The sequence below is a fragment of the Garra rufa genome, chromosome 1 (assembly GCF_049309525.1).
Source record: "Garra rufa chromosome 1, GarRuf1.0, whole genome shotgun sequence".
In the NCBI taxonomy this organism is placed as follows: domain Eukaryota; kingdom Metazoa; phylum Chordata; class Actinopteri; order Cypriniformes; family Cyprinidae; genus Garra; species Garra rufa.
The window spans coordinates 6,860,411-6,887,777 of NC_133361.1; the positions used below are offsets into that span (position 1 = coordinate 6,860,411).

Consider the following 27,367-nt stretch of genomic DNA (forward strand, 5'->3'; position numbering starts at 1 on the left):
TATAGTAGAATTGTTCAAAGCTTTGGTAAATTCCAGAGTCAAAATGGAGTATGAATTTTATAAAATGAACAATGATATGCTAATTTAAAAAAAAAATGTGGTGTATAAATGCAAATTTTATTTTTGTGAATGATGATGATAAATTAGAGTTTCAGTGGTATTGCTGAAATTTGAAGGAATAAATATTGAATTTAAAATGTTATTATTATTCATTGTTATTAAGTGTTGTTATAAATTATGGAAATGCGATGAAAATTGTATAATGTGATAGAAAAATTAAAAAAAGTTGTTAAACGTCTCTCTCTCTCTCTCTCTCTCTCTCTCTCTCTCTCTCTATCTATATATATATATATATATATATATATATATATATATATATATATATCTGTTGCATGCTGGGAATTGTGGAGAGTGGTGATGGTGAGTGCTGTTGTATGATGGTGAGAACTTTCTTGTTTTCTTATTTACATTTTCTTTTTTCCTTCCAGATAATATGGTTTAGGAAACAATTGTAAATGCAGTGGTAGTTGTGTGGCAGGATGGTGTCTCTTGATGAGACACCGTCATTATCTCTCCGCAATGGGTTTAGATGTGTTCCTGAGGATAATGCCACAGTGGAAGATGTGTTAATTGCAGTTGGCGATCAAATTGGTCACGAGAACATTGTTTCTGCATCACGGATGAATCGGGCTGTTGTCGTTTTTTTGAAGGAACAATATTTAGTGAACCGTTTGATAGTAAATGATTCTTTTGTGCAACTTTCTCCAATGTATATATCAGCAATAAAGGTAACAATTTCAAATATCCCGCCTTTCGTGTCCAATGACGTTTTGCAACGCGAGTTAGCGCATTTTGGAAAAGTTGTAAGTCCCTTTAAAACTGTTGCGCGTGGTTGTAAACATCCGGCTCTAAAGCACGTTGCGTCTTTTAGACGGTACGTTTACATGGTGCTAGAATCGCCTGAGAATTCAATGGATATAAATTTTCGTGTGAAACATGAGGGAAGATTATATATGGTGTATGCAACTATTGCCAGCATAAGATGTTTCGAATGTGGAGACATCGGACACAAGCGTCTAATGTGTCCACATAAGAAAACAGGTGCAGAAAACGTGACAGGAGGGGAGGACGAGGGCGAAAACAATAGTGTTGATGTGGCCCAAGATGTGCTTGTCCCATCAGTTGAGGTGAGTGATGTGAATTCAGATGCGGTGTTACCGGCGGTTGACACTGGAAATGAGGATGTTGTAGCTTTTATAGCCCCAGAGATTAGCATAACTGATCTAGTTTCTGATGTTAACAAAGAAGTAGTGAACCAAGTGGTACTAAAACGGGGGAGAGTGCAAGTGATGGAACTGAATTGTTTTCAAACGTCTTGAATATTGAGGAAACAGAGGAGGAGCAGTCTGATGATACTGAGTCACAAGTTTCTATGTGTGAAAATGATGGTAGTTCACAGGGAAGTGTCTTTAAGGCATCACGGACAGTGTTTTCAGGAGCTTTCAATAAAGATTTGTTGTATAGTCTGGAAGAAATTAATAATTTTTTGGACGAAACGTATGGTATTAATATAAATGATTTCTTCTCTAATGTAGACAAGTTTGTTCACTGTTATTTTCTATCAGAAGACTGTTGGATTTGATGAACTTTGTGAGAAGAAGCGTTTTCGTTTGAAAAAGCTTCTTACTAATATCAGAAAAAGTAAAGCAATGAGTAAGAGAAAGAGGAAATCCAAAAAATTGTAAACCATGTATTACACGTGACTTTTCTTTGCTTTTCTATCATGCTTTGTTCTTTTTTCCCATCCTAGTTTTGTATATGGAGTCTTTGAGGATAGGTTTTTTAAATATTAATGGTGGGAGGGATAGTGTAATGCGTGCTAGAGTCTATGAAATAATCGAGCAAAAAAACTTGATATCGTCTTTCTCCAAGAAACTCATAGGCCCGGTTTCACAGACAGGGCTTAGACTAAGCCAGGATTAGGCCATAGATCAATTAGGACATTTAAGTAATTTGTATAAACATGCTTAGAGAAAAACATTACTGGTGTGCATCTTAAAACAAAAAAAGCACTGATATATTTTTAAGATCAGTCAGTGCAAGTTTATTTCAGTTGAAACAGCTCAGACTTACATTTTAGTCTAAGACTAGGCTTAAGCCCTGTCTGTGAAACCGGGGGATAGTGATTTGATGAATGAAGTTGAGTGGAACTTGTGGTAGAAAGGACATAAAATACTCAGCCATGGTACAAATTTAAGTAGAGGTGTGGGCATTTTCGTTTTCTTCAAAAATAAGGGCGGATATTATAAGTATAGAGGAACCAGTGAAGGGTCGATTGTTGGTGGTTAAAGCTCAAGTTCAAGAGTTGTTTGTTTTTCTGATAAATTTTTATGCACCAACTGTGGGACAGGAGCGCCTACAGTTCCCTTCCGGGAACTCGAGCCACGTCATGGAACGCTATGGGGAACGCCATTGGCGGGCTGCACTCTGAATCATGTCTACAACCAATGAATGACAGCGGTGATGTCACAGGCGCGGTGACGTCATCGACCAGGAAGTATAAAGCAAGTGTGTTTGACGCCCGTGGCAGCTTTTGTCATTCAGCGAGAGCGCTCTGTATCTGTCTGTCCCGAAGCCATTGCTGTTTTTCGTGCCCAGTTTGGTACACTTTTATTTGAGTAATGGCTTCATTACAACCACATAAAAAAGAGAGTTTGGTGGCGGTTAAGCGCCCGCATAGGCAGTGTGTCCCTCCCTGCCAACGCTTCATTGTTGGTGGGGATACACACAGCCTATGTGTGGTCTGCTTGGGAGCGGAGCATGCACAGTCAGCCCTCGAAAAGGCTGGCTGTCCGCACTGTGAACGCCTTCCGGTGCGGGTGCTTTGCTCCCGGAAAGCCCTCTTTGCGGAGGGGGCTTTCACCAGCATTCCCCGCGGGTCTGGCCCCGCTTCCGTCGAGGCGGAGCGGCAGCTGCACTCGTGGGGCTCGCAGCTCGATCTGCTGGAGGGATTGGAGACGGGTAACCCCCTATCTCCGCCCTCACTCAGTGGATCGAGCGACCTCCTCCTGGATGCGGAAGCCCGCACTGCGGTTTCTTCCCCCCGGGAGGAGGCTCCAGAGTTTTTCCTCTCTTCCTCCGAGGAGATTGAGATGGAGAGCCTGGAAGAGCCACAACCGCCACCACGGTCGCCTCACTATGAGGAGCTCGTTGAGGTGCTGACAAACGCGGTAGCCAAATTAAACATCTCCTGGCCCGCGGAAGAATACCATGAGCTGCAGAGAAGCCGACTAGATGATCGCTTCCTGCGGACCAAGTCAGCACCTCATAGACGGAGCCTTCCGTTCTTTCCCGATCTCCATAAAGAGCTAGTGAGATTGTGAGAGAAGCCATACTCCTTCCGCCTTTTCTCCCCCGCCGAAAGTTATGGTAATGTGGGGGGTTGCGGAGGAGAATGGCTACAGGACGATCTGTCACCCGGCTCGGCATCGTCCTTGAAGGCTCCGTCCTTGCCCACAATGCCGCTTAAAGTAACATCTGGCTTGATGGGCAAGGCTTACACAGCAGCAGGTCAAGCCGGTACGTGCCTTCACACCATGGCAATTCTCCAAGCGTACCAGGCTGACCTGCTGAAGGAGTTCAGCAGCAGCGAGGAAGTTAACATCACAGAGATGCAAAAAACTGCAGATCTCGCTCTCCGCGCCACCGAGACCGCCCGCGCTGTGGCTGACCCTGTCCGAAGTCAAAGAAAAGGACAGGGTCACGCTCCTGGACGCCCCCCTGCAACCATCTGGCCTCTTTGGTGCTTCGGTCGACACCGTTGTCGCCAGGCACCAGGAGGCCCGCAAGCAGGCGGCGGCGTTCAGGACATTCCTCCCTCGCCGCGTGTTCTCCTCTGAGGCTGCTGCACGGGAGCAACCTCAGCCGTGCACGAGCTCCTATAGAGAGGCGCAGAAACAGAGCGTTGCCGCCCGCGCTCCTCCAGCTATGCCTAGGGGACCCGGAAAGCAACGCTCTAAGTCGGGGGCTTCCAAGAAAAAGAAGAGGCCCGACCTGAGGGTCGTCCTCCAGTCTAGGAAGTCCTCGGCTAAACGGCCCTGATGGTTGTGGCTCAGGGTCGTTGAGGGCAGCCCCTCTCGAGGGGGTTTGCACCGTACCCAAGGGTGCGGGTTTTTTAAACCCCCTCGGGGCCCTCAGGAGATTTGTCAGCTAACCCTGCCAGTGTTACAGGGCGCGGCGAACATTCTCTAGCTGTTCCGCCCGGAAACGTAGTGGCCCTGGAGAGTTCGCAACCCCCGCGGGGGTTTCCAGAGGAGCTAGTTCAGGAGCTTCCTGCCAGCTCGCTGTTACAGGTCTCCGAATTAGTTCCTCGAATAAATCCAGACACCAGTCTCGAGAGGCTGGTTCCCTTAGTAAACTTTCTGGCAGCGTGGTAACTACTGCCAAATGTTTTTATGTAGGTCCTGCGTACTGTAGAGAAAGGTTATGCTATTCAGTTTGGCGCCAAGCTGCCACCTTTCAGCGGGGTATTTCCAACCTTAGTAAGTCCCGAGCAGGGTCTAGTAATGGAACAGGAAGTAGAACCTCTTCTGAGGAAGGAGGCCATCGAGGTGGTCCCTCCTCAAGACAGGGAATCCGGGTTCTACAGCCGCTACTTCATTGTTCCCGAAGAAGGATGGGGGGCTTCGGCCCATCTTAGATCTCAGGCTTCTAAACCACTCAGTCAGAAAACTGAAGTTCAGAATGCTTACAGTCAAGCAGGTCGTGTCACAAATCAGGTCCGAGGACTGGTTTGTCACGATAGATCTAAAAGACGCGTATTTCCACGTCTCCATCCTTCTTCAACACAAGAAGTTTCTCAGATTCGCTTTCAGGGGCGAAGCGTATCAATACAGAGTACTTCCTTTCGGCCTAGCTCTCTCACCCCGCACTTTCACGAAGTGTGTGGATGCTGCACTGGCTCCGCTGCGACTCCAGGGCATCCGCATACTCAATTACATCGACGACTGGCTCATCCTAGCCAGCTCGGAGCAGTTAGCGGTTCAGCATCGAGATGCTGTTCTCGCTCACATGAAAGAGTTGGGGTTGAGACCACTACAGAGGACCACTTACTTAGGCGTGGTGTGGGATTCGATCTCGATGCAGGCACGTATGTCTCCTGCCCGGATCGATTCCATACTGACTGCAGTAAATGTGGTAAAGCTAGGCCAGTCACTCACTGCCAAACAGTTTCAAGTACTGTTAGGTCTTATGGCGGCCGCTTCCAACGTGATACCACAGAGCTGCCATGTGGCGTAGAACAGAGCAACTGTTCGTCTGTTACGGCCCCCCAAAGAGGGGGAGCCCGGCTTCAAAGCCCACTATTAGTAGATGGATCATCAATGCCATTTCTACTGCTTATGAGTCCTCTGGTCTCCCATCTCCCTTGGGACTCAAGGCTCACTCCACTAGAGGTCTTTCTGCCTCGAAAGCTCTGACAGCAGGTGTCCCCATACAGGACATCTGCAATGCTGCGGGTTGGTCCTCGCCCCTGACGTTTGTCAGGTACTATGAACTCAACCTCAGAGCCGCTCCAGGCTCCGCTGTCCTCTCGACATAGCGAGACTAGGTCCAGAGAGTCAGCCACCTCCCTAGCCAGGAGGAGACTTCTCAAGGCGCATTCTTTCTGCGGAAAGAAGAGAAGTCGTTTTTCGCCACGACGCTCCTCGTGTGCCCGAGGGCCGAGGAGTGTCCCTGCATCCTGTCGAGCCCTAGGGCCGAGGAGCAGACCTAAAAGCCTCTTGTCCGTGTAATGCTAGACAAAGGCTCATACTCTCGCGTCCCGGTAGGCTTACCAGGCCGAGCTTCCGGTCCCTCTTGTTCTGGCACAACCCCAGACAAAGGACTAAAACTCCTCGTGAGCCCAAGGGCCGAGGAGTACCTCTCGCACTGGCTGGCGAACCAGGCAGAGGTCCACTGTTCTCGTGTGCCTAAGGGCCGAGAACTGTACAGCCCTCTTGTCCGCGGAATGCTAGACAATGGCTTCATTCCCCTCGTGTTCTGGCGCAGGATGCTACCAGACCGAGTGTAGTTCGGTCGCTCTGGTTCTGGCCTTTCCCAGACCAAGGACTAAGACTCCTTGTCTGCCTGAGGGCCGAGGAGTGCCTCATGCGCTGGCTGGCTACCAGGCAGAGGCCCCTACTGTCTTCCCCGTGTGCCCAAGGGCCGGGGATTGCAGTGCCCTCTTGTCCGCGTAATGCTAGACAATGGCCTATTCCCTCGCATCCTGGCGGAGCTCCAGGCCGATCCTTGGGTCCCTCTTGTTCTGGCTGAACCCCCAGACAAAGGACCACCCTCTCCTCGTGTGCCTGCGGGCCGAGGAGCACTCTCGAGGTCGAGTGCACTATCCTCGTGGGTCTACGGACCGAGGACTACCTACACCATCTCTCTGCGGAATGCTAGACAGTGGTCGTTCGGTCCCTCTTGTTCTGGCTAACTCCCAGACAAAGGACTAAGACTTCTCATGTGCCTGAGGGCCGAGGAGTACCTCTCGTTCTGGCTGGCGACCAGACAGAGGAAGACTACCATTCCTCGTGTGCCCGAGGGCCGAGGACTACAGGGCCTTCTTGTCTGCGGAATGCTAGACAAGGGCTCTCTCTTTTCCACCCTGGTTGAGCAGACACTGCGCAGGGTTTGGAAATTATGGGGGCGTTGGTAGTCTCGTTCCCCATAGCGTTCCATGACGCAGCTCGAGTTCCCGGAAGGGAATGTCTCGGGTTACGTATGTAACCTTAGTTCCCTGAGGGAACGAGACGCAGCGTCTCGGACCATAATTCCCGCACCCTGCGGCACTCGCTTAATTCCTAAAGAGCTGCCACGGGCGTCAAACGCACATGCTTTATACTTCCTGGTCGATGACGTCACCACGCCTGTGACGTCACCCCCGTCATTCATTGGTTGTAGACATGATTCAGAGTGCGGCCCGCCAATGGCGTTCCCCATAGCGTTCCATGACGCGGCGTCTTGTTCCCTCAGGGAACTAAGGTTACATACGTAACCCGAGACGTTTTTAAATATACTGAGTTAGAGTCTTAAAAACTGTCTTAGTGAAGGATGTGTTGTTATTGGATGGGATTGGAATTGCACTATACATTTTACTATAGATCGTAATACTGAGGAACCTCATATACAGTCCTCAGGTGCACTGTCAAAACTCATTAAAGATTTCCAGCTCTTGGATATGTGGAGAATCAAACACCCAAATGACAGACAGTATACAGTATACATTAGTGCTGCCCAACTAGATAGATTCTATGTGTAAAAATCTTTTAATAGTAGAGTAATTGAGTGTTGCATTTGTCCTGTGGGTTTTTCTGATCATCATTTAATTAATATGACAAATACACCTAGAAAATCTGTTTATTGGCATTTTAATGTAAAATTGCTGCAGGATGCTGCGTTTTGTGAAAATTTTGTTTTCTTTTGGGATGATTGGAAAAAGGAAAAAAGTTCTTTTGAAAGCTTGAAACAGTGGTGGGATGTAGGTAAGACTCAAATAAGACATTTCTGTCAGCAGTATACAGATAATTGTAGTAATAGAATAAAGAATGTGATTAAAACACTTGAAAATCAAATTAGTTTAATTGAATTGCAGTTGGTTGACGCATATAATTCTATATTGTACAGTGATTTGCAAACAAGAAAGAGAGAACTTGGTCTAGTCTTAAATGAGAAAGCTAAAGGAGCCTTGATAAGGTCCCGTTTCATATCATTAGCAGAAATGGATGCCCCAACTTCTTTCTTTTTTAATCTGGAATACAAGGCGGCTCAACAAAAACAAATTCTATGTCTTAAACTCCCTGATAGGAGGATAACATCTAAGACTGTAGAAATGAGAACCCATGCTGTGGATTTTTATTCAAGCCTTTATGCTGCAGAGAACTGTGAAAATAGTGACTGTATGACACAGCTTCTTCAGGGTCTTCCTCAACTGGACTCTGGTGCTAAAACTGTCTTGGATGCTGGTATAACATTTGAGGAAGTTACTGCTGCTGTGGGACAACTTAATTCTGGGAGATCTCCCGGAATAGATGGACTGCCAGCAAACTTTTATAAAAGTTTTTGGAACTGCATTGGACACAACTATTTTGATGTTTTATGTGAATCGATAAGAGAAGGTGTTTTACCAACTTCCTGTCAATATGCGGTCTTATCCCTGTTACCCAAAAAGGGTTATTTAGCTTTTCTAAAGAATTGGCGTCCTGTTGCCCTTCTCACAACAGAATATTAAATATTCTCAAAATGTCTGGCAGATAGATTAAAGATTTTTGGGGGGGGTTTGGTTATAAACAACGATCAGTCATATTGCATTCCAAAACGGTCCATTATGGATAATTTGTTTTTAGTGCGAGACATTGTGGATATTTGTAATAGTTTCAATGTGAATGTAGGGTTCATTGCCTTGGATCAAGAAAAGGCTTTTGATCGTGTAGATCACAAATATCTTTTTAATGTATTGAAGGTTTTTTGTTTTGGCAAAACATTTTTAAATCTGATACAGTTGTTATATAATGGTGCATCATGTATGGTGAAGATAGGGGGCACTTTAAGTCGGCCAATTCCTATTTTAAGGGGGATTAGGCAAGGCTGTCCATTGTCAGGTCAACTATACAGTTTAGCAATTGAGCCGCTGCTTTTTAGATTTCGAGAAAGACTGTCAGGTTTTAATGTGCCTGGTCTCTCTTTAGACTCAAGAATGCATCTCTCTGCCTATGCTGATGATATAACAGTTTTTGTAAACAATGCTGAAGATATTAACTGTCTATCTGAGGTACTTAGTATATATGAGAAAGCTTCATCAGCTAAAGTGAAATGGGCAAAAAGTGAAGCTTTTTTGGCTGGTAAAGGGGAGTTTGAGAGTCTCCCAAAGTTACCGGGAGACCTAAAGTGGGGCAGAGAGGGACTCAAATTATTAGGAGTTTTTTGGGGTCAAATGATTATCAAAAGAAAAATTGAGAGGAGCTAGTGGAGAAAGTGTGCAGCAAGTTGTCTAAATGGAAATGGTTGCTACCGCAGTTGTCCTAGAGGGGGAGGGTTTTAGTTACCAATAATTTGGTTGGTTCTACCCTGTGGCATAAAATAACTGTGTTACAGCCACCTGTTGGACTTATTGAGGAGATTCAAAGGCAATTTGTGATTTTTTTTTTTTGGTCTGGACAACACTGGATTCGTGCTGCTGCTTTATACCTTCCAGTTCAAGAGGGAGGTCAAGGATTGATCGATATAGGCGGCTTCTCCTCTTCTCAGGAAGGTCAAAGGTATGGGATTGGATAAACACCTTTTTTTTAATGGAGCTCCAGATTGAGGACCGTGTGAATTTGACTGTTTTCTATAAGTCAGTTCTGGAGGCATGGAAGGTGTTTACCATTTCTACCAGAAAGACTCGGGAGAATTTATACTATACCGATTACGTTTATGTAGAAGCTCAGCAAGCAATCCGGTTCTTTGGCGTAGGCCCCGTTCGTAACTCGCATTCCGAGGGTACGGAAACAGCGAGTCCCGCCTGAAGACGAAGGCGGGGGCGCCGCTAACCCCCCCGCGGAGTCAGGAAAGGGGCCAACTGGTGATGGTGAGGATTGAGGAAGACAATCTGAGGTCTTCGTGAAGAGGATAGCCTGATTGATGGATGTGGTAAATAGAGGGATGACCCAGCTTGGTAGAATAGAGGAGTTGGAGGAGAGATTCCATCTTGGTGGAGGTGGGGAGGATGGAGGTGCTGGAGCAACAGCATCTGCGAACTCAGACATGGTAAGCGCTACCCTTTAAAGCTACAGTAATGATATGATTGGAAGATGAGGTGGTAATTAGTGACGCGAACGATTGAGTCTTCCTGCCAGAACTTGCGCTAGCTTCATTTCTACCAGAAAGACTCGGGAGAATTTATACTATACCGATTACGTTTATGTAGAAGCTCAGCAAGCAATCCGGTTCTTTGGCGTAGGCCCCGTTCGTAACTCGCATTCCGAGGGTACGGAAACAGCGAGTCCCGCCTGAAGACGAAGGCGGGGGCGCCGCTAACCCCCAAAGATAGGTGGACTTAAGGATCCACCAGAACGGGGCCCACCCCCAAAGGACGGTTTTAAAATTACCTTACGGTCGTGAATCCTGGGGTTCCTGGCTTAGATGGAGAAAGAAAGAGAGACAAATTAGATTTAGATGAGTGCCATTCATGGTTAACTTAAATGAACCACTAGCTGTTTTTTTTTTTTTTTTTTTTTTTTTTTTTTTTGAAAATGAACATATGCTCCTGGTATCCTTGATTGCGACGTGAAACAGGGGCATCCTTTGATAGAACGCATGGGCCACGGGCATCTTTTGATAGAACAAATGGGCCACAGGCCATCTTTTGATAGAACGCTTGGGCCACAGGCCATCTTTTGATAGAACGCTTGGCCACAGGCCATCTTTTGATAGAACGCTTGGGCCACAGGCCATCTTTTGATAGAACACATGGGCCACAGGCCATCTTTTGATAGAACACATGGGCCACAGGCCATCTTTTGATAGAACACATGGGCCACAGGCCATCTTTTGATAGAACACATGGGCCACAGGCCATCTTTTGATAGAACACATGGGCCACAGGCCATCTTTTGATAGAACGCTTGGGCCACAGGCCATCTTTTGATAGAACGCTTGGGCCACGGGCCATCTTTTGATAGAACGCTTGGGCCACAGGCCATCTTTTGATAGAACGCATGATTGAATACACAGCCCTCTTTTGGTAGAACGCATGATTGAATACACAGGCCATCTTTTGGTAGAACGCATGAATAAATACACAGGCCGTCTTTGGATAGAACGCATGATTGAATACACAGGCCGTCTTTTGGTAGAACGCATGAATAAATACACAGGCCGTCTTTGTATAGAATGCATGATTGAATACGCAGGCCGTCTTTTGGTAGAACGCATGAATAAATACACAGGCCATCTTTGGATAGAACGCATGATTGAATACACAGGCCATCTTTTGGTAGAACGCATGAATAAATACACAGGCCATCTTTGGATAGAACGCATGATTGAATACACAGGCCATCTTCTGATAGAACGCATGGGCCACGGGCCGTCTTGATAGCTTTGGTATTTATAATTACAATAGCGCATGAAGGCAGCATAAGCTGCAGCCACTTGAACCTATAGCGTGTACAGCTGTTTGACAGACGTATAACCCGCAGGCCATCTTGCTTTAGTAGCTAGCCATGCAATTCGTGAAAGTGCCAACCGCTTTGGCAAAACACCACCACCAGTAGAAAAAAAATAGGATTTACCTAGATCGAGGCTGGAGAGCTTGCTGGGCTTCGAGGATGGAGGTACGGGAGCGATGGCATCGGTGAGCACCGCGGGTTCGTGTCAGCGCTCGGCTGCTCGGCTCTCTCCGGCTCGGGTTGGCGCGTGTAGCGCGAGCGCGCTAGCGATCAGAGCCTCATGCCGCCGCTTGAGCAGCTCGAGCTCACAGATTCGCCAGACTGGGCTCTAGCCGCTGCTTCTGTCTACCGCCGCCAGCGAGACGACGGTACATTGTTACGACTCCTGCACCGCAAACACATCCGCAGAGGAGGAGAACCGCACGGTTCACGTTAAACTATGCCGACAGTCGTTTTTAATGAAGTAACCATGGTTTCCGTGATAAATCCTGTCAGTTTGAGAGAGTTAACAGCTCCGCTCCTTGCAACTGCGGCTGGAATCCAGTTTCACGGCTGTGTGCTGGAGCAACAGCATCTGCGAACTCAGACATGGTAAGCGCTACCCTTTAAAGCTACTGTAATGATATGATTGGAAGATGAGGTGGTAATTAGTGACGCGAACGATTGAGTCTTCCTGCCAGAACTTGCGCTAGCTTCATTTCACGTACATCGAACACACATGCTGGATTATGGCTCTTTGAAGAGCCACTTTTTCTTAATGACTTTTTACCGTCAAGACTTGTGTCTGGACCCAGTTTGTGTGCATGTTTTATTGCTGCAGGGTGCACAAAGCTGGGACATATTTTGACCAAGAGTTTAGAGGAATTGAATGAAAGGACTGGAGTGAGATCTTTGAGACTGCTGAAACAAGCTACAACTAGAATTCTAAAGTCTTTGCATGTGGAACATAAGATTTTTATAAATGACTCTATAGCAACTGATCAATGGAGAAAGGGGGTTCCTTATGATTTTTTGGAATTGTTTCCTCCCCTAGAGGCTGCTGGCGGTCCTTATACAAACGCCCCATTGACAAAAGAATGGGAGACCTTCAGTGGAGGATCTTTCATGGGGCGATAGCCACAAACAGATACGTTGTGCACCTTGATCCTTCGGTAGGGGTGGGCTGTCCTTCTGTGAAGAAGTTGAAACGGTTTTCCATCTATTTGTACAGTGTGCTCGGCTAAACTATTTGTTTTCATTTTTATCTCAATGGTTCATTGAAATTGGTGAAGCTTTCTCTTATGAAATGCTAATATATGGTCCAAGGTATACAGTAAAAAGGAAAAGTCAGTTGATTTTACTCAATTTTTTGTCTGGTACAGCAAAACGCCTCGGGTTTCGTATGAAACCCTAGTTCCTCGAGGGAACGAGACGCTGCGTCACTACGCTTTGGAAACGCCTCCAGCGTGACCATGCTCTGAAACACGTGTCTAATCAGTCCAATAGGAAAACGCGCTGTGACGTCACGGACGGGGTGACGTCATGAACCAGGAAACTATAAAGCACATGCGGTGGATGCAGCCGGCAGCTTGTGCCACCAGGAGCGCTGCAGGGATGCCGAAATTGTGGGGGGCGACGCAGCGTCTCGTTCCCTCGAGGAACAGCGGGGCCTTATCCGCGGGGAACACTGGTGAGGGCTCCTTCCTCAAAAAGAGCCCTCCAGGAGCAAAGCGTGCGGAGAGGAAGCCGCAAACAATGCACACAGTCAGCCTCCTCGAAGGCTGACTGGGCATGCTTCGCCCCCAAGCAAGATACACACAGCGTGTGTGTGTCCTCAGCCGTGATGTATCTAGGGCATGGAGGAACACAACGCTTAAAACTCTTGCTTTTATCGCCCATTATTGCTTTTCCTATCTAACTCAGTACTCAAATAAAAGTAGAGCAAACTGGCTCTGAAAAACAGTACTGAGAGACAAACGCATTCAACACAGAGCGCGACTGAAAGACAGAAGCTGCCGGCTGCATTCACCGCATGTGCTTTATAGTTTCCTGGTTTATGACGTCACCCCGTCCGTCACGTCACAGCGCGTTTTCCTATTGGACTGATTAGACACGTGTTTCAGAGCGTGGTCACGCTGGAGGCATTCCCAAAGCGTAGTGACGCAGCTCGACATTCCCGAAGGGAAACTTGCTATATGGAAATCCAGAAAGAATAAGGTGTTAGGACAGGGTTCTATGGATGTGTTGATGATCTTCAAAGGTTTGGTGGTGGCTCGGCTTAGAATAGAGCATGCCTATTTTAAAATGATAAAGTGTGTAGATTCTTTCATGTACCTTTGGGGGATAAATGAGGTCCTTTGCAAAGTAGATGATGATGATGATTTAATGCTTGCCTTTTAAAATGCTTCTCATTTTAACTTGGATAGTATATACTTGTTCCTATTTTGAGAGTTTGTAATATTATTGTGAACATTTTGATGTACATGTTTCCAAGATTAAATGTTGTGATGCTATAAGAGTGCAATAAATGTAAACACCAATTTCACGAGGCTGTCAGTGACCCTGTGTAAGTAAACGGCCTAAATAACTAGAAACCATAAACGACATTTGGGATCGTGCCCTAGCGACACCCCTGAATGCACTTACTGTATACAAATACTTGTTCATGTCAGTAATAGTGCCCTGTGTTAATATGAAAACATTAATGCTTGGAGAAACTACAAAACAAGCTTTATTTCATTTCTCTGTCTCAGGTTTGATTGTGAAAGGTCCCTCTAGTCCTCTGGTTGCTCCTCTGGGATCTTCAGTGGTTTTGCCCTGTTCTGTTGATAAACCTTTATCAGTGGAGGATCTGGAGGTGGAATGGAGAAGAAAAGACTCAGAGACTTTAGTTCATCTGTTTCAAGATGGTGAGAGTCGAGCAGAAGCCCAGCAGCACGATTATGAGGATAGAGCTCATTTCTTTACTGAAGAGATCCAACATGGAAACTTCTCCCTCCGTCTGGACAATCTGAGAGCTGAAGATGAGGGAAAATATGCATGTAATGTTTACATTCAGCAAGAGTCTGCTGAGACTGAGGTTGACATAAAAGTTGATAATGTTGGTGAGCACTGACCACATGAGTTCCTTCATTTTCTCTATGATTTTACAGAAACAAATTACTGAATGTATATTTCCTGCTGTGATATTTACACTGTTTACACTGCTTTCAGAGCATTTGAGAGTATCAGGATCGAGTCACTCCATATCGGCGTCTGTGGGTGAAGACGTCACTCTGAGCTGCTTTGTAGACTCTCACATCCCACCTGAAGATTTTGAACAAGTTTCATGGCGAAAAACAGAAGAAGATATTGTGGTTCTGCTATACCAAGACAATAAAGCTATACCAGAGGGATCCAACGAGCGATACAGAGACAGAGTTGAGTTCTTCACTGATGAAACCTCCAAAGGAAACTTCTCTCTCAGACTGAAGAGTATCAGAACTGAGGATAAAGGAGTTTATATGTGTGAGGTGTTTGCTGGAGGACTTTCAGCCAATGCAACTGTAGTGCTGGAGAGACTGGGTGAGCAACAGATGCAAACAAATGTAAAAAATTCATAAATAAATATATATTTTTTTTAACTTAACATTTTCTTTCAGGTTTCTCAGGATTACACGTAATGGTGTTGATCCTCTGTATTTCTGCATCTGGATCTGCACTTCTGCTCTGCTGCCTGATCTACTGTAGATCACAAAATAATGGTATGTTCAAATGGTAAATGTTGTTCATCTTCAATGTAAAAGCTGTTTGTAGAATATTATTTTAAACTTGGACAATGTAAATACATAAGAAAACAATGTACAATAGTCACATAAAGCTCAGCAATATTACAAGCAGAAGGGGAGAATAAGTTATAATATCAGTCTATTAGATCATCCCTCCATGCCAGATAATTAAGATCCAGTCATGGATACCAGATCCTGTCAGAAAATATCAGTTTTTGTCTGGCAGCAGAACAACTCATCAGCAAAGTAGTCTAATACCAAAAACATGTTAACAGCAAGTCTTTCTGGTACCCAGAATACCCAAAACTGTATTAATAGTCAAGCCATCAGCCAAGAAGTTGACTGAGCAAAGCAAGTGAGATGAAGTGATCATAAAAAGGAGCTTTTATAGAATATAATGATGTTTTGATTAATTAATCTAATTATTCGCAAATTAATCACAAATCAAATTTGGCTGAGAAATAACTTCCAAAAGATAATATAAAGTCATTGTTGTGTTAAGCATAAAACAGACATTTCAAAAAGTAGCTTCAGAAAGAAATAATTGTAAGTTTAATAACATTTATTTTATGTGATTCAAAATGTAATTTATTACACATAAACATTAAGGCTGCAACAACCTAAAAACTATGGAAATCAAGAAAGGTTTGAAAGAAAATGAGGGTGAGTAAATGATGACAGAATAAAAAAAGGTGAATTCCATTGAATTCCAAAGGTCTAACATTGAATCCATTCAATGTTTTTTTATTGTATTTATTATTATTTTATTTTTTTTATTTTATTTTTTTTTTTTAATGAAATGCTACTCTAAATAAAAAAAAAACTAAATCTGCCAGCAGGTGGCAGTAAATGTCTTGGAATTAAGTAAATGGCTCTATAAATAATTGGTTCGCAATGTGTGTTCAAAAAAACACTAAACGCTGCTGTGTTGGTCGGAGATGTGCAGCAATTCTGATATGTCTTCATAATATGTTCTCTGCAAAATTGAACACATAATATTCTGTTTAAAATCACTCTCTCATTCAGGTTTTTTTTGCTGTAGAGCCGAGCCGGATCCCAGCGTACAGCGCAGCTCAGGATTGTGGCAAGTGTTTGTTCTCCTTCAGTCGTTTACTATGACGTTACATATGGGAACTAACCCATGGAAAACCCCACAATCCTGAAGCCGCGTTACGCATGAGGACCAAATGCTGCCAAGCAAGCGTGTCAGAACAAATGGGCTCAACACGTAACCTGCCCGGCGACCCTGTAGGCCAGAAGGGGCCCACCAGGGGTGCCAGTTACTCTTTGGAACTGAAGCAGACCATCGGGGTTGGCGCACATGTGGTTAGACATGTGGAATAGCAGGAAATTGCATATTTTCTAGCTATAGATAAATGAGGGGAAACACGGTCTCTTAATGACCATGGATACTGAGACATGGTGCCACAACCAGCTGGGAGAAGGAAACTCAGCTGGAGCACAGACCAGACTACTCCGTCTAGTCCAGACTGTGGGGCATGAAGGAGCCAGAGTTCACACAGGGGGGGAACACCTGGGGGAACAGTGCACGTATCCGTGAGGAGTGGCGAAGCAAGCCGACACCGAGCCAGCCTCCCGCTAATTATCTGATGTTACCTTAACACACAGGTGGACACAGGCTCAACGCAGAGATTGTAGAATCTTGCGAAGGTATTGGCCGTCGCCCAGCCTGCAGCTCTACATATGTCTGCTGCTTACTTCTCACACAGCGTACGTCCCGTTCGGCTCCTCAGTGATTTTGCCGGTTCACCCCACAGGACTGCCGGCATTTAATTTGGTGTGCCCTCAGAAGATCAGATGTGAATTGCAGAATCAGGGATGGGCTATCGTCCTCAGAGGATGAAGGTTCAGCCGGGCTGCCTCCCTTGGGTCCTGTGGTCGCAGCTGAATCGGACCCAGAGTTGATAGCCATGCTTGCCCAGGCAGCCGTGAGCATCGAGCTGGAGGTCAACAGACTGCCCAGTCCTAAGACCTCACGGCTAGATGATTGGTTTCTCAGAGCAGGATGCGGCTCACAACCACTATCTGCTCCAGTGCCACTATCTCCTCCAGTGTATGAGGAGCTGACAAAGTCATGGATGGCCCCTTATATGGTCAGATGTTGATTGTTTCCCTCCTCACTACCCTCGATGGCGGGGTGGCCAGGGCTACGAGTACATTCCCCAGGTGGAAAGTGGGGTTGCGGTGCATTTGTGCACCACTTGCAGGAATTGTCTTAATCCCCCGTCCAAAGCCTGTAACCTGATGGCCCGAAGCTTAAGGGGCTGCGGGCCAGGCCGCCTCTGCCTTGCATGCCATGGCTATCCTGCAGATCCACCAAGCCAAGGCACCAAAACAAATGCACAAGGGTATTTCCGACCCAAGGTTGATGCAGGTGCTGCGTTTGGCAACTGAATTCACCCTTAAGATGATGAAAGTCACTCCGCGGTCCGATTTTTTTTTTTTTTTCATAATGTTAATATTCTTTCATCTGTTAAAGGGATAGTTCACCCAAAAATTTAAATTTGATGTTTATCTGCTTACCCCCTGGGCATCCAAGATGTAGGAGACTTTGTTTCTTCAGCAGAACACAAACAAAGATTTTTAGCTAAAACTGGCGCAGTCTGTCAGCCAAATAATGGGAGTGGATTGGCACTAGACCTTTAAAAGCAAAAAAAAAAAAAAAAAAATGCACAGACAAATCCAAATTACACCCTGCAGCTCGTGACGATACATTGATGTCCTAAGATACGAAACAATCATTTTTTGTAAAAAAAAAACTGAACAGTATTTATATAATTTTTTACATTTGATACACAGCAGTGTCCATCTGTTGAGCATGAGTTTAGCATCCGGCTCGTTACATGTGCACTCGCTCTGGCGTAGTATACGCAAATGCCGTAAGGGGAAACCGGTGAAAAGTCCCGGATAAGTTTGCGCAAACGTAATCTTTTAGCTTCATATCTGTTTGAACAATCACAATAAGCACAAGTAATTACCATTTTGAATAGTCACTATACCCACAATCTCTGTGCACTATGTAAACAATGAGTGTCGTATACATGCGACAGATCGCTTCCGGCGTTTGCGTACACCAGAGCGCTACACATGTAACGAGCCGGATGAAGCGCTCGTGCTCAGGAGAGATGGACGTGGCTGTGTATCAAAGGTAAAAAAACGATATAAATACTGTTCAGTTTCTCGCAAAAACAATCGTTTCGTGTCTTAGGACATCAATGTATCGTCACGAGTTGCAGGGTGTAATTTGGATTTGTATATGCAAGTTTCTTTTTACTTTTAAAGGTCTGGTGCCCATCCACTCCCATTATTTGGCTGACAGACTGCACCAGTTTTAGCTAAAAATCTTTGTGTTCTGCTGAAGAAACAAACTCACCAACATCTTGGATTCCCTGGGCGTAAGCAGGTGAACTATACCTTCAAGGATGATTTCTGGAGACAGCGCTGCTCAGTGCATTTGTTAGCTGCATTAAACTGATGTTGAAACTAAAAATAACTTCCACTTATGACTGCGTTCATTGTTTCAACGTAAAAGTATTTACTGCTGACTGGTAAAAATCTCGTCAGCATCTAATGGTGGAACAGCGTAACTAAATTTATCATCACGAACCCATGCACAATTTCTCAATACTAAACACTATTATTAAATACTTTAAACTTTATTTATATAAAAAATTATTTATTGAATAATAGCTAATATTTAATAAACAGCATTGAATTTACATAAATCTGATGATATTTTGCCAAAACGATTTGCTCTGGAAAAAAATAAAAGATTATTGAGACAAAAGACTTTCAATTAGATTTGCCCAAAACAAATTATATCTCATATTTAACCACTACAGAAATATCAGAGCCAGCTGTAAATTTCCAGAGGTCTAGCCGAGTTGAGGCGTTGATGCGTTGATGCAAATTTCCAAATAGAATTTTCAAATTCCATTTTAATCTCTATTAACAAACTGCATTTTGAACTATACTGCCATCCAAAGGCAAAGTGCAGTAACTACATGAACACTGAAACTGAGAAAAATGCCTTTAAAGTTTTTTGACCTCTAGTCAAACACTCTCGTTTCTGTGAAACGGGACAAAATTGAACCCGGAGATTTCGCCACGAGACAAAACAGTTGTCACATTTTAAGCCTTAACTCAATTTTGATCAAATTTATAGTTACTGCGCTTTGCCTTTGGAGGGCAGTATAAAAATGTACATTCTCACTTGAAAACCTTTTAAACTACATTTGTGACACAAATGATTACAAATTGCAAAACTGTTGGAGTTCTGATATTGCTCTAATATCACACTTCTATCAGCCAATTAGATTCAAGGGCCAGAAAGTACTGTTGTAATAATATAATGTAATGTAATATAAATGACTAATCAATACATGAATCAATGAAATTGGTATATAAATGGTTAAAATGATCATTACAATGATTATATGATTAAATGGAATAATAAACATGATAACATGATTTTATGTTATAATTAAATAAATTAAAAAGAAAGTAAAACACAACACAAATGTATAGTTGCTTTCTTGAAGCAAAACAGTTTGCATTTGAGGATCATCAAATCTTTCAAATATAATTACTTTATAAAGATGAAGTGCAGAATTTATAAAGCAGGAATTACAGGGACTTATCTCTGTAATTGTATTCAATCCATCCAAATAATCTGTTCTTATATTAAACTAAATAGATATTACTATATTATTATATATCTGTATGATATGCCAACAGCCATCAAGACATTTAATAATTGCTATGCCTAATCAATTAACCACATTTAGCTAAAGTGGTAAAGAAGTTCAAACAAGTTGTTCATGAATATTTTACTCTTTACTAACAGCCCCTGCTACAACCAAACACATCAAGACTCTTGGGTTTCTTCATTCGCTTCTTCCAAATATTATAATGTTTGTGGCTTTTTTCATCTGGGGTTTTATAGAAGGTAAGTGTTTCAAATCTATTCATTAGATGATAAAAACAAATTATGATTCTGACATATAAAGCAATCTCAAGTTTGAACTTCTCACACATTGTGTCATGGTAACTTTTCTTTTAGTAATTTAATATTTGAGCTATATGAGCCAATCATTTTCATGAAAGATCTTATGTTGCAGGTTTTCTGTATGAGACGGTCTCTTGCTGTGCTTTGTATATTCTGAGGCCTCTGATGTTGATTTACGTTGCGCCATATTTGGAGAAGATGTCAGGTTTGGATTTTCACATAACACCATGATTGTTGTGAAATTTGAATACATTTCCTTCACATGAACTTTGCAATTTCATAATATTTGTATTATTAATAGTAATCTTTTATCTACAATGATATACACTGCCATTCAAGATTTTGAGGTCAGTAAGATTTTTGTAAAAAAAAAAAAAAAAAAAAAAATACTTTAATTCACTTTATACACAATAAGACAATTTATTTAAACTCAGTTGTGTTCTTTTGAGCTTAATTTTCATCAAATAATCCAGAACTAAATTTTTCACATTTCAACATTGATAATAATAAAAAATGTTTCTTGAACAGCCAATCAGCATATTAGAATGATTTCTGAAGGATCATGTGACACTGAAGACTGGACTAATGATGCTGATTCAGCTTTGATCACAGCAATCAATTACATTTTAACATATATTTAAATATATTTAAATAATAAACCGATATTTTGCAATAATATTTCACAAAATGACTGATTTTACTGAATTTGGTGAACATGAGATCATTATTTAAAAACTAATTTACTGACCTCAAAGTTTTATCAGTATACTCAATTAATCATATTTATGTTTACAGATGATGCTCTTTTCACTGAAATCTTTATTTATATAGTAGTTTATTGCTCAGGTGGGTAAATACAAACATTTTACCACAGTTGTAATGTTCAAATGAAATGCTACATATAACTAGTCAGTCATTCCTTTAAAATTGCAATTTTTTCACTGTTATTTTTCCTGTTATGTCTTAGTTCTTTTGAGTCATGCTTGGGAAAAACTTGTACATTTTCCCGAATATCACAAATTCACAGCATTGGCCTTGTTTGGAGGGGTGATTCTGTTATTTGTCATCGGCTTCATTTACCGTAAGTTTCTGTGTGTTTACATTCATGCAAAGATGAAACTTACACAGTTGGTTTATACATGACAACCATGCCAGTTGCCACAGCATGGCCTTCAACATGTAGACTGTAGAGTTTGCATTTTCTCCCAGCGTCTGTGTGGGTTTCCTGTCAGTGCTCTGTTTTCCCTCACAATCCAAAGACATGCAGTATAGATGAATTATGCTCCAGTCCACTGTGACCATACAGAGGATAAGTGGTTTTAAGAATAAATTGATGACAACCACCTCCTTCCAAACTCTGCATCTGATTTCCAAATTCTTAATGATCACATGAGAAATTAATCATCATTAATGCTCTAGTTAGTCTTCATTTAAATGCATTAACACTTCTAAACAATAATTAATTTGTATGAATTTTTTTGAAACGTTCCTTAATTTTTGTATTTGTACAGTAAATTCCAAAGAATAATGACTAATTCAGTATGTCATCTTGCTGTTTATGTAATGAAAAAAAAAAAAAAAAAACTTGTATTATACATAATAGAGCCGAATTGAAGACAATTTTTTGATATATTTTTGGTTTTCATTTTTCTAGTTTTGACTAAAAAGAAGGAGATTCAATGCTGTGGAGAAATATGGAAATGGATATGGAATAAACTGGCATTTGTATCTGGATTCTTCTTTTTATTTCTTCCTGCATTACAATTCTGCCTTGTGTCACTTGCTTTTCAATTGAGTGAAGGTTAGTGACCCTTTACCAAATTGTTGTTGTTTTTTCCATGTTTTTCTTTTGAAGAATAGGAAAATATTCATAAATTAAAAAGTCTGACATTACTGACATAACTTTCTCTGAGAAGGGAACAAGAGGTTCTGTATAGCTTTAGCTGATGCTATAGGGAAATGGCATAGGTCTGACTTGCTTAACACCATTGCCCTGCAATGGCATATTGTCACATTGGAAAGGAGGATATCTGGGTCCAAATGCAGGAAAGTATATCTTTAATGTAACAATAAATAAACAAAGAAAACAAAAGGGCATCACGGCACAACACGACTAGAATCAAAGATCAAAATAAACAGAACTGAAACACAATCTAGAGCAGGATCAAAACACAGAGAAACACACACGACGACAATGCAGCCCGAATGAGGAGTGAGACATGAGCAGCTTTAAAGTCTGTATAATAGTGAACAGATGTGAGTTGAGACGAGTGTAACGATCACATGACAGGTGTATACAATCAGGGAAGTGCAGTGCAAGGGAAGGGGAAACAGCGACCTCAGGTGGTTGAGGGAAACCCACAGCCCAGAGTCATGACATTACCCCCCCTCTAGAACGTCTGGAAACCGTTCCCCCATGAAAATAAAAAAAATAAAAATCTGGAGGGAGGAGGAACGGGGGAAGGTGAACTAGGGGGAGGGACGGCAGGCCAGGTCAGTGACACGAGCGTCAGCGGACACCGGCACCACAGGAACGTCAGCAGACACCGCCGTCAGAGAAACGTCAGCTGACATCGCCGCCAGAAAAACATCAGCGGCTACAGAGTGAGTGGTCGCCGCCGCTTCGGGAACAGAGTGGTCGGACGCCGCCGCAGGAAAGTCAGCGAGCACCGCCGCCACAGGAACCTCAACTGGCACCGCCGCCACAGGAACCTCAGCGGGCACCGCCGCCAGGAGAGCGTCAGCGAACACCGCCACCACAGGAACCTCAGCGGGCCTCGCCACCACAGGAACGTGAGCTGGCATTGCCGCCAGAGAAACATCAGTGGGCCTCGCCGCCACAGGAATGTGAGCTGGCATCGCCGCCAGAGGAACATAAGCAGCTGCAATCCCCCGAAAGTAGTCCTCCCGTGCCGCCGCCGCCAAGTGAACGTCCATCGACGCCAGAGAAGTGAAAATGGTCGCCATCCATACAGGGATAGCGTGAGCGGACGTTGCCGCATCGGGCATGGAGTGAGCGGTCGCCGCCGCTTCGGGAACAGAGTGAGCGTTCGCCGCCGCTTGGGGAACAGAGTGAGCGTTCGCCGCCACTTGGTTCGAAACCCACAGTCCAGAGTCATGACATATATAAGCTGAGTGGCAATCTTTTTACCGAACAATTATTTATATATTTATATAATTATATAACAATTTATTTGAACATTAGCTTACTGATGCTAATTTTAGGTAATTTTTAAATCTAACAGTAATTGACCATTACCCCCTGGGGGCATTTTACCCCATCACGCCGTGCAGGGAATGAGGAGCCAGAGGAAAACATGGGGAATCCAGGGGTACAAAAAAAAAACAACAACACTAATTTATTGAAAATAAACAAAAAGCCAGGAATCCAACAACACAAAGAAACGTCAGAACAAAACAAAATCCAGGGAGTGAAACAAACGCGTCGAAACGTTAAGAACGGACAATGAAACTGAGGGAACAAACTACTTAAATAGGTGTGACAAGGGGACAAATTGACAAGACAGGTGTAACAGATCAAAGCTAATAGGTGGAAGTCCACATATGGGCAAGACCAAACCAAAACACAGAACAACAGGGGGAGACTAGGGGAGAAACCAACATAAGTCCATGTGTGTGGGGGGAAACACTAGGAAACACTGACAACCCCCAGGTAAAATATTTGAGAAAAAAATTATTTTATTCTGAAAATATAATAATATTTTTATTAAATAACATGTACTCTCTATCTACAGACCCTATACTGAAAAAATAACTTTTGCTTGACAAAATCCTCATAACAATTTGCACGAGTAGATTAAGTAAATTTTACTGCTCTAATATTAAGTACAACTCACCTGTCATTATCAGTTAAAATCTACTTAATAAAGTAACGCTTATAAAGGAATAAAGTAAAAGTTACGTAATTATCTTTAATTCACAATTTAGATTTATTTAAAGTAATCAATTAAAGTTAATTTATTGTTGTATCAGCAGGAACCTTGTTTTTATGAAATTATTAGGTAAATCTTACTATTTTTTATTTTACTTATTTTTATCAATGTATATTACTAATAATAAATTGCACATTGCTAATTTATGTAAATAAATAAATTATTTGATCTATATCTTTCCCAAATCACACAACTAAATTATAATTTAACAATTTATTTATCCAACATTGCCAAATACAAAAAAAGACATTCACAATACAGGTTTTTCAATAATAATTTGTTACATTTGTATAGCGCTTTTCTAGACACTCAAAGCGCTTTACAGTGTCACAGGTATCTCCTCATCCACCACCAGTGTGCAGCATCCACCTGGATGATGCGACGGCAGCCATAGTGCGCCAGAACGCCCACCACACACCAGCTTACTGGTGGAGAGAAGACAAAGTGATGAAGCCAATTGGAATATGGGGATGAGGCCATGATGGTCAGAGGCCAATGGGCAAATTTGGCCAGGATGCCGAGGTCACACCTCTACTCTTTCCGATAGACATCCTGGGATTTTTAATGACCACAGAGAGTCAGGACCTCGGTTTAACATCTCATCTGAAGGACGGTGCTTTTTGGCAGTATAGTGTCCCCGTCACTATACTGGGGTGCTAGGACCCACACAGACCACAGGGTGAGCACCCCCTGCTGGCCTCACTAACACTTCTTCCAGCAGCAACCTAGTTTTCCCAGGAGGTCTCCCATTAAGGTACTGACCAGGCTCAACCCTGCTTAGCTTCAGTGGGCGACCAGTCTTGGGCTACAGGGTTATATGGCTGCCGGTAAAATAAAATGCATTGTTGAATTTTGCATCAATTGGAACAACTGCATGTCTGAATTATTTGTTTTAAACAAAATTGTGCTAAAATAAAATACAGAATGTTAGATAAAAAATATGCCAAATGATACATAAAACTTCTCAAAACCTGGTTTTATTGAGACTAATTGTAGATTAGTCCTTTTTAAACCATATTATTTAAACCTAATAGCCCTTTGACACAGTAAATGTACAACATTCAAATCAGCACTCTGAACAAGTGCACTTAAAAGTATGCTTATAAAACCTTAATGCAGTAAAACACTATAATCAACAGCTGAACATGTAAGGAGTTGTAGTCAAGGCATATCAATAGCATTTAAGATGATAACTTCATCTTTAAAGCTTGCACTTTTGAGGATAGCTTGATTCCAAGTTTTCAATTCTAAAAGGACTTATATCTCAAATGTGTACCGAAGAGCTCGGGGTATGCAAGGTTAAGGGCATAAATTAGCCCCATGAGCAGTCCACATTTGCAGTATTACCACATCCTTGCAAGACTTTCTGTCGTTCAAGAAGAATGGACACATCAACTGGTTCTGCCCCATCAACAGCATGGACGAGGATTTTAAGAATGTGCAAACTGGCATTACTTTGTCTGTCCTCCTGCATACAATGTAAAAGAAACTTTATTATTATTAGACAATTATTTTTGAATAAAGGGGAGGAAGCAAATGCAGTGAGAGAAATCAGGTTTATTGAAAATTTTGAAGATGGTGGCGATGATGATGATGATGAAGGTGATGGTGGTGAAGATCTCCCGGCTGAGTGGCACAAGGGCTAGATGGCTGGAAACATGAAACACGGGATGAATTCTCCTGTACACTGGGGGGAGTTTAAGGCGGACTGCCACCGGGCTAATGATCTTGGTGACAGCAAACGGGCCAATGAATTTGGGAGCAAGTTTATTCGACACGGATCGCAGAGGAAAGCCACACTTTGGAACCGACGACATACACGGGAGGCCTAGACAGGTGGCGATCGGCTTTGGCCTTGGTGCGCGCTCCCACCTGGACTAGAGTCTCACGGGCTCTAGTTCAGGTTTGATGGCACCGCTGGATAAAGGCGTGCCCTACCGTGTTACCCTGGAAGGGTGGGAGGGCGGTAACAAAATCTAGAGCGATGTGGGACCAGGGTCTCGAGGGGATTGGCAGCGGTTGTAGGAGCCCATCCAGGGGTCTGTTAGAAGTCTTTCCCATGGCACAAACTTAGCAAGCCAAAATAAAACTGCGAACGTCCCGAGCCATGAGTGGCCACCAAAATCGTTGTTTGACCAAATGTATGGTGCGATTTGACCTCCCAAATGAGGGCAGAGACAATAAGTGTCTCAGGAAAAATACCCTCGGGAGTGGATGGGCGATCGGAGTGGTCAAAAATAAGTGACAAAGAATCGGGTTTGACGTTTTTGGAACCCGGGCGGTACGAAAGAGTAAAGTCAAAGCGTCCAAAAAAAAGTGCCCACCGAGCCTGCCTAGAGTTCAGTCTTTTAGCAGTTCTAATGTATTCTAGATTCTTGTAATCGGTCCAACCGAGAAAAGGTACCCCCGACCCTTCCAACCAGTGGCGCCATTCCTCCAATGCCAGATTGACTGCCAACAGCTCTCTGTTGCCAATATCATAATTTGACCCAGCTGGTGACATGCGACGTGACAAAAACGCGCAGGGATGCATCTTGTTGTCCGCGGATGAGCGCTGGAAAAGCACCGCACCTACCCCCACCTCTGACGCGTCGAACTCCACCACGAACTGACGTGATGGGTCAGGGGTGACTAGTATGGGAGCCGAAACGAAGCGGCTTTTGAGGTTAGCAAACGCAACTTCCGCTGCATTTGGCGCGGCTAGTTGGCTGAAATTGCGAATAAAACGTTGGTAAAAATTGGCGAAGCCCAGAAACCTCTGCAGGGCCTTACGTGAATCTGGATTTGGCCAATCCACCACAGCCTTAACCTTTTCGGGATCCATGCGCATACCCTCGGCCGACACGATGTACCCTAAGAAAGGAGCAGACTGTGCATGAAAATCACATTTCTCCGCCTTGACAAAAAGGCCATTCTCTAACAGCCGCTGAAGCACTCGTCGGACGTGCTGAACATGTTCCTGGAGAGATTATGAAAAAATCAATATGTCGTTCAGGTAGACATATATGAATTGATCGATCATGTCTCTCAGCACGTCGTTGACGAGTGCCTGGAAGAACCCTGGGGAGTTGGACAGGCCGAAGGGCATGAACAAGTATTCAAAGTGCCCCCTGGGGGTGTTAAAGGCGATCTTCCAGTCATCTCCCCCCCGATGCGGACCAAATTATAAGCGTTTCTCAAATCCAATTTTGTGAAGATGGACGCTCCCTGCAACCTCTCGAAGGCTGAAGATATTAATATCAAAGGGTAAGTATTCTTTACCATAATATTATTCAGCCCTCGGTAATCAATACAAGGTCGCAAAGAACCGTCCTTCTTCCCCACAAAAAAGAACCCCGCCCCTGCTGGAGAAGAGGAAGGTCGTATGAACGCGGCTGCTAGAGAATCAGAAATGTATTTCTCCATAGCCTCTCTCTCAGGAACTGAAAGTGAATATAATTTGCCCTTAGG

At 43.4% G+C, this 27,367-nt stretch overlaps 1 protein-coding gene across 1 annotated transcript in view; it reads left to right on the top strand.

The window, feature by feature from the left end:
- The window catches only part of LOC141343257 (uncharacterized), a 128,048-nt gene that overhangs the window by 58,094 nt on the left and 42,587 nt on the right, over nucleotides 1–27,367 (top strand). The window contains exons 2-9 of the mRNA XM_073847854.1: nucleotides 13,922–14,272; nucleotides 14,382–14,732; nucleotides 14,810–14,911; nucleotides 19,803–19,904; nucleotides 20,077–20,169; nucleotides 20,760–20,810; nucleotides 20,932–21,045; nucleotides 21,619–21,765. Of these exons, the coding sequence (XP_073703955.1) occupies nucleotides 13,922–14,272; nucleotides 14,382–14,732; nucleotides 14,810–14,911; nucleotides 19,803–19,904; nucleotides 20,077–20,169; nucleotides 20,760–20,810; nucleotides 20,932–21,045; nucleotides 21,619–21,765 (1,311 nt within the window). The remainder of the gene's footprint in view (nucleotides 1–13,921; nucleotides 14,273–14,381; nucleotides 14,733–14,809; nucleotides 14,912–19,802; nucleotides 19,905–20,076; nucleotides 20,170–20,759; nucleotides 20,811–20,931; nucleotides 21,046–21,618; nucleotides 21,766–27,367) is intronic.